This window comes from Pangasianodon hypophthalmus, chromosome 13, assembly GCF_027358585.1.
Source record: "Pangasianodon hypophthalmus isolate fPanHyp1 chromosome 13, fPanHyp1.pri, whole genome shotgun sequence".
Taxonomy (NCBI): domain Eukaryota; kingdom Metazoa; phylum Chordata; class Actinopteri; order Siluriformes; family Pangasiidae; genus Pangasianodon; species Pangasianodon hypophthalmus.
Window position 1 is genome coordinate 19,947,867 of NC_069722.1, and position 12,144 is coordinate 19,960,010.

The 12,144-nt window shown below is 39.2% G+C and overlaps 1 protein-coding gene across 1 annotated transcript in view; it reads right to left on the reverse strand.

Annotated features, from left to right (window-relative positions):
* Positions 1 to 310: 310 nt before the first annotated feature.
* The window catches only part of gpc2 (glypican 2), a 13,292-nt gene continuing 1,458 nt past the window's right edge, over positions 311 to 12,144 (reverse strand). The window contains exons 2-11 of the mRNA XM_026916215.3: positions 8,104 to 8,262; positions 7,519 to 7,653; positions 5,601 to 5,776; positions 4,686 to 4,766; positions 4,284 to 4,449; positions 3,534 to 3,664; positions 3,256 to 3,429; positions 2,860 to 2,996; positions 1,776 to 1,945; positions 311 to 1,682 (exon numbers count right to left, since the gene is read on the reverse strand). Of these exons, the coding sequence (XP_026772016.1) occupies positions 1,456 to 1,682; positions 1,776 to 1,945; positions 2,860 to 2,996; positions 3,256 to 3,429; positions 3,534 to 3,664; positions 4,284 to 4,449; positions 4,686 to 4,766; positions 5,601 to 5,776; positions 7,519 to 7,653; positions 8,104 to 8,262 (1,556 nt within the window). The 3' untranslated portion in view covers positions 311 to 1,455. The remainder of the gene's footprint in view (positions 1,683 to 1,775; positions 1,946 to 2,859; positions 2,997 to 3,255; positions 3,430 to 3,533; positions 3,665 to 4,283; positions 4,450 to 4,685; positions 4,767 to 5,600; positions 5,777 to 7,518; positions 7,654 to 8,103; positions 8,263 to 12,144) is intronic.

Below are 12,144 nucleotides of genomic sequence, written 5' to 3' on the forward strand. Positions count from 1 at the left end.
CAAAATCTGTCTCTCTTTTCATCTGTTTCTTGTTTCCTACAATAATTTTTAAAACTAACACAATCTGGGTACAGGGTTCAAAAAACATATATGGCTGTGATGGTCAGGTTTCCACAAACTTTTGGCCATATAGTGTACTTCCACTAGATATATTAGGTATTGATATGTGTTATGATATTTAAGGCAGACTTTACCTGAAGCAAGAGTGTAGCTTGAGTTTAAAATGAAGGGTACATGGACTAACATTAGAGAACAGGCTGTAGTTTATTAGGAGTTTCCATACAAAATTTCATTGTAAAAAACAAAAATCGGATAGTTTTTTTCTAAAAACGTGTATAAACGTGTACAGCTCTGATCCTGAACACTGCTGAGAGACATATGAACTTTGCACCATTTTAACAAATAAATAAATAAATAAATAAATAAACGATCACAGTCTGCAGCCACCTCAGAGATCAAACTAGTTTCAACTGTAATCCTAAACCTTACTCTAAAATGGAGTCCTACCATGTGGTTATGCAGAACAAACATTCAGCTTTAACATTCACTAAGGCTTACTGGAGCTGAACAGTGACTTCCACTTTCTCAGTAGTCTTTGTTCCAGAAGTATCCTTCCCATTCATAACCTCCAAAGACATTCCAGAAAATTCTTACATAAATGTTTAAAGCATCAAACCGAACAAGCAAGCTATCAGATAAATCATCACCTTATATAAAACTTTTTCTTGAAGGGGAAAAAAACAGAAAAAAAGATACATGATTACTTTATATATATAATTGATAAAGCATTGCAAAAGACGTAATTGAAATAGGCCTAGTGAATTTGTGCTTATAGATTTTAAATATTTTGTGTGCATATCATATTTTATATAAGTCGATCTTTGTTGTCCTTTACAACATGTTGTTTTAGCCTGACTAATTTGATAGCTAACTTAGCTAGGGCCTTACGATTCACACTATAGTGTTGCAGTCTTGGAGCAGTGTTTCCCCTTGGAAACTTCTGGAACTGAGTCTGCTGAAACAGTAGCAGAAGATCACTGTTTACCTTTGACTCCATGGTAACAGCAATGTTTTTAACTGATTGGTGAATGTCACTTTAAGATTGTGGGTAGTGGATTGGTTCACCAAAACTTTAAGTAACATCAGTATCAAATGCACTTTATTCATATTGAGTGTAAACAATCATCAATGCATTCACTAACATACAAAATACATACACACACACGCACACACACACACGCACAATAAATATACACAAAGTCAGTGTGAGATTATCAGCTACACCATCCTTCAGTCTCTCTCTCTCTCTCTCTCTCTCTCTCTCTCTCTCGTTTTTCTCCCTTTCTATCCGACTTTCAGTCTGTCTCTTCATCTGTCGGGCTCTCAGTCTGTCTGCACTCTCTGTCTGTCTGTGGAAATTAACTTTAGATTAACTTTAATGTAAACTGCAGTAACTTAGTATCTCCACTGGGGAATGAGAGAGAGCAGCAGAGAGAGGCAGAGAGAGAAGGAAAGAGGTGATGCTCTCTGGACGGCTGATCTGACCGAACCATTGACTCTACTCCTGTCTCGAGGGCGGGGTTTGTAAGGGTGGGCAGGGCTTCGTGGTGAATTGGGCCAATCATTCCTGTAGAGCTCCTCCCCTTCAACCAATCCAGATCCACTGCCATCCTCATCATCACCTAGACATACACATACACATGTTACGGACAGAGTGAATGATAGAAATAATGAGAGAAACAATGAGTTACTCAACCTCAATTAGACACACTCACTGTGCACTGTGTCCGTGTCCACTCCTTGGTGTGCGAGTGTGAGACGGTGTATTGCCACTCGAAGCTCCATGAGGATTTGACGGGTTCTGATGTCCGGAGAACTTTCAACATCCACTTCTGGATTGTTCAGCTGATTCACCAAACCATCAGCTGTGACACTCATCAGATACCTACATACACACACACACACACACACACACACAAACAGAGAGAAACAGAAACATTGACTTTGTCGGTTTTATACTTTCTAAACAGGGGTTAGCAAGAAGCAGACAAAGAAGGAGAAGATGTAGGCAAAGCTTCATTTTCATAAATTAATGACTCCACGTATTGCCTATGCAAGGAATAAAATACAATGGGGCGTGCTGTTATAGGAAAATAATCAATGACGTGGTAGTGTGATGCGCACTGATGTCAAACAGACTTATTCATACAATCCTGAAATTGATTATGTTTTGTTACGAAGTGCTTTGTTCCTCTTATACTACAGCAACTTGCCAATGCTAATAATCATCATTTATTTTAGCCATTTACAATTAGATTTAATTTTGTGGAACAGCCGTGAAACAAGCTTGTTCCTGTAATTACTTATGTTATAATAGCTATAAAGACTTGTCCTTATTCTCACAGTGTTGGTTAACAAGACAAAATAATGCAACTTGTTATGTTATATGGAAATGATAGCAGCTTTGAGTGGGCGTATATCGAAAGATGGGGCATGGGTGTGTCTTTGAATCATATATGAAATTCTTCATGTAGAAAGAAGCCAGTGGTTTTCACACATGTACTATATATTCACATATAGTTAGCCAGGTAGCTACCATGAGCTAACCTGACATCATTTCTGATAGGATTTTTTAAAAATAAATAAGTGTTCGTAAATAGTCAATATTCATAAAAGGCTAGTCAGCTGACATCTTTGAGTGCAATAGAAAACTACTTTTGAGGGCAGTGTGTTACTCAGAAATATATGAAAAATAAGTCTTTGAGTTCATACAAGTGCACAAAGATACACTTAACAATGTGCAGTTTGTAGACTCTCCTCAGTGATTTACCCAGTTAGATAGTATACACACACACACACCTTCCACGTGTGTATCCATTCCAACAGCGCTCCTCATTGGTCACATCAGCAGCCATTTTGTCTTCGTTACAGAGAGAGTGGGGCAGCATTACCCAGAACTCCCTCATTGGCCTCAGACGCTGCTGCAGATCCAACACCTGAACACAGTAATGCATACTGTATATTAATACATTAACACCTGAGTCCAGAACATGAATAAGTTAACACCTCAATACAGTACGGTCCTAAATATTTTAAAACCTGAACCCAGAACATTAACATCTGAACCTGACCGTCGTATATGCATTAACACAACTTCTGTGCAAAAGTTCAATATTACAAATAAAATATAATATTTATATAAAATGTAAATAAGTCCCAGGTTGAATGAACCTCAACACGATCTCTTTGTCTTACCAGTCGGTCCATATTGGTTCCTGCAGCAGTCGTTGGCTTTTCCTCTGGACTGAATGTCCTGAATGTCTTCCTGCTGTCTCTCTCTCGGTCAGTCTTACGTTCTTTCTCTCGTTCTCTAGGTGAGCGTTTGGTTCTACTTGGGGCTGGACGGGGATTACCACAACCCTGAAACACCTGCACTCACACACACACAGACACTCTCACATACAATGAACATACTGTGATGATCGATAAGGGAGTGTGTGTGTGTGTGTGTGTGTGTGTGTTGTGTGTCTTACCTTGGTGGAGATGCTGATGCTGTTCTCCTGCATGTGCATGATGGCTTCAGAGATTTTCACAGCTACAGAATCAGCAGCCAGTTCCACATTAAATGGTCCATTGAGTCTCTCAGCCAGAGAGAGGAGAGAGTCTGGCAAAGACACAAAAATTGAAAGTACTTAATTATTATTATTACAAAGGAAAGAATAAAGCTTACCAAAAAAAATGTTGTCACTAATAGTAGTTCCATCACAGTGATCCCGCCCCTAAACCATGGCCCTCTAAACACCCTTAGCCACACACTAGGCACAATAGTTCTTAACCCAAAACCCTGCCCCTAATAGTGAATAGCCCTCATCCATGACCCTCAAATCACTTTCTTGTGACTTACTACAGTTACGAATCACACCATAGCCACCAATCATGGTCCCACTCCAACCATAGCCTCTGAATTGTATTCTTGCCCCAGTCATAGTGCCTGAAATATATACTGGCCCCAACCATAGTAATTATATCCCCGACCACACTACAGTGTCAGGATGATAATTTTGTCCCAACAACAGTTCCACAATAATAATTTCCCAGTAGTAAGTAATTGCCAGTAGTAATTAAACATGTTATATTAAAAGGAGTCCTAGGGTATGCTGTGTAGCTCCCTAATTATAGTCATACTACAAGCATAGTCATGGCTCAAACATATTCACATCCCTTAAAAAAGTCTCCTTAACAATCAGGCCCTAACCAAAACACTGACCCTTGTAGATGCTCACCAATGAAGCGATTCCACTCTGAGTTAAGCTCTGCATGATTGGCCAGACAGCCCTTCATGACGTTGAGGCATAGTGGGTGGCAGGACCGGAGCGAGGGACTCCCACCACATAGAGGACAGTACAACTGACGCATCAAAGCCTTACCACACTCTGCACTTACACTAAACTACAGACAAACAGAAAGAGAGAGAAACAGAGAGATTGAGACAGTTAGGAAAAGTAACTCTTTGAAAAAAAAAACATCTGAACATGCCACCCACCCTCACATCAATTGGCCACAGCAATTGGTAATATACAATTGGGCAGCTATTTAAAGGGAGTTAATTAGGAAGAAGTTGAAGCTTCAGGTACAGTCCTATTCCCAAACTTCAATGTGTTAACACTTAAACAGTTAATACTTACCTTAATGGCTTTGTTAACAATGTCCCTGCCTGCAGAGAGGCCCTGCACTAAGGCTCTTGCAGCAATTAATGCACGAGACAACTAAAAACAAGGGAGAGACAAAGAGAGAGAGAGAGAGAGACAGAGAGAGAGTTGTTAGCGCATAAATATTCACCCTCTGAATAAATGCTTGGTAGAACCACCACTGGCTGCAAGTCTTCTAGCATATGTCTCTATTTGCTTTGCACATCTGGATCCAGATACATTTTACCCATTTTTTTGCTCTGTCAGATTGGATGGACAACATTGGTGAGTTCAATTTTCAGGTCTTCACAACATGATGCTACCAGCACCATGTTTCACCGTGGAGACAGTGATGTAGCACTTTGTACCAAGGCCAAAAAGGAAAATTTTGAACTTATCAGCCAGAAAACTTTTTTTCCACATTTTTGCTGAGTCTCCAAAATCCAAATGTGATTTATTATTGCTTTTGTCAATTATTCAGTTACTTATCCAGCCTACATTTGTCCTGTGAAAGGTTTTTCCCATCTGAAGTGTGATGTTGTTTGTTAGCTATGTTCTATTTATTTATTTTGAAGTCACTTGACACTTGCACACGTTGACTCTATTCAACTAATTATGGGACTTCCGAGGCAACTGGTTGGACCAGAACTAATTTAGGCGCATTAGAACTAATTTAGTGGTAAATACTGAATGCAAACACAATTTCTATGCATTTTATTTGTAAATATTTAACAAATTCAACTCCCATTCAACAAATTTAATGTGAAGTCCATTTTGGTTCCAGGTTTTAACATTACAAATGTGGAAAAGTTCAAGGTGGTGAATATCTATGCAACGCACTGTAAACAAATACATTGAAAGCACTGTTCTATACACACTCCCTACATGCTTGTCATGTGTGGTGTGTGTTACCTGTGTGGTGAGTTTGCGTTGCAGTTCTCCGAATGGCTGAAGATGTTGTGTGTGTTTGCTTACACACTCCAGATAATCCACACTGAAGTGATAGTGAGGGTTCAGCAGAGTGAACACCCGCTCCACCAACTCAGTCCAGAAATCTGATACAGCTTCTGATACATACACACCACCATCTACACAAACACACACACACAAAACACACAGTGACTTCTTTCTAGATTTGTCTGCTTTATCCTGATTGCTCTACTCTGCTGTTCCTACTTCATCTCAGAGCTATCTGCACTTATGATAAACCTTTTGCTGCTGTTTACTGGATAATGTATACTTGCTGGATACTTTCCCATAACTGCTATGCCTTTCCGTTGAAGCGGATAAATTTACCTGGACACAGCAGAGACTTGCATTTCCTAAGAACATGCTCTGACTATAAAACTGTCCTAAACTAATCCCAGGACTTGTATTACAAGTATGCTCATGCCAAACATTCTGCACCTTTTTAATGTATTCAGTACTGTAATCCATACATAAATTTGCAGCAACTCACACCAGTTATATGATTTGAAGCCAATCAACTCACTTTAGTGAATCTCCTTATATATAAATAACTCAGGGATTCATAGGGTAGTAACTGAATTTTCATTAATGTGGTCCAAATTTCTTGTCTAAATGCTCCTGTGAACAATTTTATGAATAAATTTGTCCATATCCAGTTTGATTAAGTGTATCTATTTTCAAAGTTTTTCCAGTTGAGTACATGTAAATAGTGCGGCAGCCTGCCTTGAACCATTGGTCTGAATGTGACTGAAGACTGTAAAACACTTTGTGATTAGTACCTTACTATGTCTTATTATTAGAATTGCTTTGATTCACTGTAACTCATGTAACTTGTACTACACAGGCCTAATAAGAGGTCTAATAATGCCCCCTTGTGGGACCCTGGGGAATTTCTGTATAATTCAAATACAGCATGAAACACCACTTTTGGATTTTTTTTTTCAGTTTTTCTAAGGTGAATTGTATAAACAGAAACAAATTGACCAGTAGGAAGCAGTGTGTATGTGTAAGGTATATACACATACAATATATACACATGCTATATACCTACTGAAATAAATACATAGACATGGGACAAATTAACGGAAAGAGTGTGGTTGTTACGCTGTGGTACACATTGATTTTTGCGGCCATGGTTTGGGTCCATTTGTCCCTTTAGAAGGAAGCGTCACTGCAAATCAATACAAAGTTCTTCTGACTGATAACATTTATCCCCTTAGAGGGAAGAGTCCCCTTGTCCCCTTAGAGGGACGCGTCTGCACTTGGGCCCTTAGAGGGAAGCATCACGGAAAATCAATACAAAGTTCTTCTGACTGATAACCTTCCTATGATGATATCCCATGTTTGTATTCTGATGGGAGTGGTCTCTTCCAAGATGACTCCACCCCCATCCGAAGTGTAAAAAGGGGGGTCACTGAATGGTTTGATGAGAATCAGAATAATTTAAAATCATATGCAATGGCCTTCATGGCCATCAAATCTCAACCCAACTGAACACCTGTTGGAGATTTTGGAGTCACGTGGTGTCTCGTGGCCACAATCATCAACACACCAAATGAGGGAATGTCATTGGGAAGAATGGTGTTGATCCCTCCAGTACAGTCTCAGAGACTAACAGAATCACTGTACCTTACTAAGACACTTTCTGTTGTTTTTAATTTGTCACGTGTCAATAGTTTCCACAGATCTTACCTTTTGCTAGGTCAGGTGTTTGCAATATTTACAATATATTGGTATAAATCTGCTCATGTAAGAGCTGTAAAGGCAAGTTTACAGTAAATGTATACTGAGAGTGTATACACACACACACACACACACACATACAATACACAGACATACAGCAACGTCAGTATACACATACCTGTATAGTATTGTCTCAGCTGTGTGAACAGTTGTTGGAAGAGGCGTGTGTTCTGAGTGTACAGGCGTCCATATGTCTTAGTGAACATCTGATTCATTGACTTCTCTGATACACCAATTAGCTCACGGAAAAACTCTGACAACCCACACAGGAAGACAAGAAAAAAAGCAGACTGAAAGAGTTTCTCCAAAACTACACATGTAGCAAATCTACTTAGCATTGGCACCAAGACTTGTTACAATTAGTATTAGCATTAGCTGTGGCTAAGGATCCCAGTATGCTTTAATTGTCTTCTAGTCCTTAAAAAGTGTTTACATTCTGGTCATAGGACTAAAACTGGCTAGACATTTTGGACTATTCTCAAACAACAAGTGACATAAGTGGTCAAAAATATGGTCCTATGATGATATGAGGGAGAAAATAGAGTGAGGGTGATTGACAAATAGGGGCAGATCATGTATTATTGTACCTACAATAAGTATATGTACAAGGTAAGTGTACTTAATAAGCAGGCCACTGTGTATAGTTAAATAAGCAAGTAAACTCATTAAATATAACTTATATTGAGTATGTGCTCCTCCTCACCATCAAAGCGCCGGTGTGTGTGGGTGAAGCTTGTCAGCATGAATTGACTGGTTTCCTCAACAGTAGACAGGAAGTCAGCTTCACTCTGCCGTACCAGTGTTTCTTCCATCACACTTGTACAGCATGTGTAATCACGAGGACAGAAACGCAGGTGTTCACCTGCCAATTAGAGCACCGTATATTACACAATGTCCAATCAGAGCAAAATATGTTACACATCATCCAATGGGAACATAATATAGCACATGCTGACCAATACGAGCGAAGAATATTGCATACTAGCTAGTCAGAGTAAGATGTGTCACACACTGATCAATAAGAAAAGCAAAACACATCATACACCAGCCAGTAAGAGTAAACTTTATCAGACAACGGTCGATCAGAGCAAAATGAAGCGTATCACACAGCAGGCAATCATAAAATCACAAAATAATTCACCCTGAAAAATAAGAGCAAAATATTACAATTTAATTGTGACAGTTAATGGAGATAAAAAACAATGATATTGAATTTACATTATGTAACTTTCATTTGAACTACATAGTAATATTCTGGCCATCACATTATTAGCATGACACTATCATGTCCATTGAACTAACACTAGCTAGGAAAAACTCTCTAACTAATGTTAGCTATGTGAAACTAGAGAAGAGTTTAAGCATTTGCAGGGGAACTCTACCAAAGGGGAAATTCAGTGCTAAAATTTATGCAGGTTTTCTTCACAAGGGCAGCTAGAGACTACAGTGACTGCCAACTTTTAGGTAACTATCCAGTAGCTAGTCACAGCATAACCACTTCTTCAGGTTGGACTACACCACTGGACAACAGACAAAAGAAACACTGGACAAACTCATCTAGAATAGGACATACTAACTACCTTATTGGTCAAATGTTCAAACACACCAAAAGAAGCATTTTCTACATTTTTATTAATTTACAATTTTTGTTAGAATAATAATTAAGACATTCAATAGGACTATTCAATAACACATGTAGAAATATAGCTGCAAAGAGCGATTAAGGGGCCAAGTACTTTCTGGACCCACTCCTTAACAACAGAGGAAGTGCACAAGCCACTGGGACTATCAGCGCTTGTTCCCTAGATGATATACTAATTTCGGTGGCAAAGCAGCAAGCCATTGCTAAGATATTGCCTCACTTCCTGTTTTCAGTAGTTGCATATGAACTCGAAGCTAAACATATGTGCCAAGTTTGGTGTCAATACATGAACGCGTTGCTGAGAAATAGCTTCACTTCCTGTTTGGTGACTTTGTTGTCAAATTTGTTTGCACATTATGGACAAGCTGTCCAGCATATCAAAAATTTGAGAAACAAGTTTTGTTTGTTTTGGTCTTATAATGCTGTTAGAGGTGAATTTCGACTAAACTTCTTGGAGTCCCTTAGGTCCTGGTCGATCACTAATGTACTAAGTTTGGTCTGAATATGTCACACTGTTGCTGAGATATGCCCTCAGGAGCCAGTAACTCCACTATGAAGTAAAGTGTAATATTATTGATCATCATTATGCTTATGTTTCTGTGATCACAATGGTCTAATTCAGTTGAATTGTCTGTGTTACCCGTATTTACATATGGTATACATTATATGGCCAAATGTTTGTGGACATATGACAATCACACCAATATGTGCTTTTAGAACATCCCATTCCAGATTTAGTCCCCCTTTGCTGTTGTAATAACCTCCACTCTTCTGGGAAGGCTTTCCACTAGATTTTGGAGCACGGCTGTGGGGATTTGCCCATTTAGCCATGAGAGCATTAGTGAGGTCAAGCATGAGGAGTCGTGGTTCAGCATTCCAGATCCAAAGGTGTTTAGTTGGGTGTAATTTGGAGGCCAAGTCAACACCTTGAACTCTTTGTCATGTTCCTCAAACCATTCCTGAACAATTTTTGCAGCGTGGCAGAGCACATTATCCTGCTGAAAGAGGCCACTGACCAGGACACTTTCTTCCATTGATCCATGGTCCAGCTCTGATGCTCACCTGCCCATTGTAGGTGCCTTCGGTGGTGGACAGGGATCACCATGGACACTCTGACCAGTCTGCGGCTATGCAGCCCCATGTGCAGCAAGCTAAGATGCCCTGTGTGTTCAGACACCTTTCTATTATAGCAAGCATTAACTTTTTCAGTGCTACAGTAGCTCTTCTGTGGGATTGGACCAGACGGGCTAGCCTTCACTCCCCATGCACATCAATGAGCCTTGGGTGCCCATGACCCTGTCGCCAGTTCACCAGGTGTCCTTCCTTAGACCACTTTTGGTAGGTACTAACCACTGCATACAGGGAACACCACACAAGACCTGCTGTTTTTGAGATGCTCTGACCCAGTCATCTAGCCAGCACAATTTGGCCCTCCTCAGAATTGCTCGAATCCTTACACTTGCCCATTTTTCCTGCTTTCAACACATCAACTTTGAGAACTGACTGTTCATTTGCTGCCTAATATATCCCTCCCCGTGACAGGTATTATTGTAATGAGTTAATCAATGTTATTTACTTCCCTTTTCAGTGGTTTTAATGTTATGGCTGATCGTTTTGTGTGTGTCTCTATGTGTGTGTATATATATACACACACACATACACACAAATATATACATATATACATACTGTTATCTTGTTGCAATGCTGTCCAATATTTTGCATAATGTTTAAACATTACTATTGTTGCATTTGTTATTTTTTTATCCTTTACTTTCTGCAGCAGCATCCATTAGAATATACAAAATAAGAATTCCGTTCTTATTAGAATAAAGTTCTTGAATTTCTATATGTGTGTTTGGGGAGAAATGGCAGAAGCTTGATCAGCGCACAAGCTCAGTATTGATCTGCTTTCTCTCCATACACCCCCCCACCCCGTCTCTCTCTCTCTCTCTCTCTCTCTCTCACTCACACACACACACACACACACAAACACACAGATGTAAATCCTCCAGTCTCATCCCACATTCTCTTCACACCTTCAGTTCCCCCTTTTGTTCTCTCCTCCACTGCCATTAATGACTCTCATCATCCCTCTCTTCACCATCTGCTGCCCTGACCCACGGGACCTCACACACACACACACACACACACACACACACACCCCTAAAATCTCTGGGCAAAAATGTCTATGCAACTGTTTCCGATAAATGCACTCCAGAGAATTGGCTGTCCACACACACACACACACACACAGATTACACTCTTTGTTGAGTCCCCCAGCCAAGTAAATGTAAATGAACACAAACACACCAGTATTGATCTGCTCAAAGCACAAAGCATTCAGTAGTGCACACACACTCACACGTACACACACAGCTTTACAGATGCTAAAATGTTAAATGCTAATTCATCATTTCAGTCAGCTTTACAACAGTTTAACATTCAACATATTAATTTAATTTCATAGACCTTCCAGGAATCACATGCAGCTGTCCAGATGTCCAACTATGAGTTGAAACATGACTAAATCATAGTTACTTTAGCCATTGAACTCACACTACATTTACTATTATATGTTGTTGTATCACTTTAGACACATAATCACATGACGCTGATTTAAAACACTGACTTATGCTCATTTTAATTTCTTTTTATTAACACATACAGTACACACCACTGGTTCACAAAATGGACAAAACCCCCACGCTTTAGAATAAATATATAGAATAAAAGAAGGCTGCAAAATACACACACACACACACACAAAACTCCACAATGTCTGACTTTTAAACTGCGGAACAATATTAAAAAACCTAGTTGTTTTAAAATGGCAGTTTATCAGAATTATCTGTTACAAACATCATGTATTAATGTATAGACCATTGAGTTCTGTTTAAAGTGTTGGAGATAATGTTGTCATATGTAATACATAATTATAAATACATAATGTATGTTTTATTTGTATAAATAGTCAATACATATCGGATCGAAGTAAAACATTCTTTTCGCTGGAATAGATTCTCGGTCATTTTTGAAGCACAAAAATTCTTTTTAGGATTATTTCTGACAAACTGCAAGAAATTGTATTTATTTTGGGTGCTG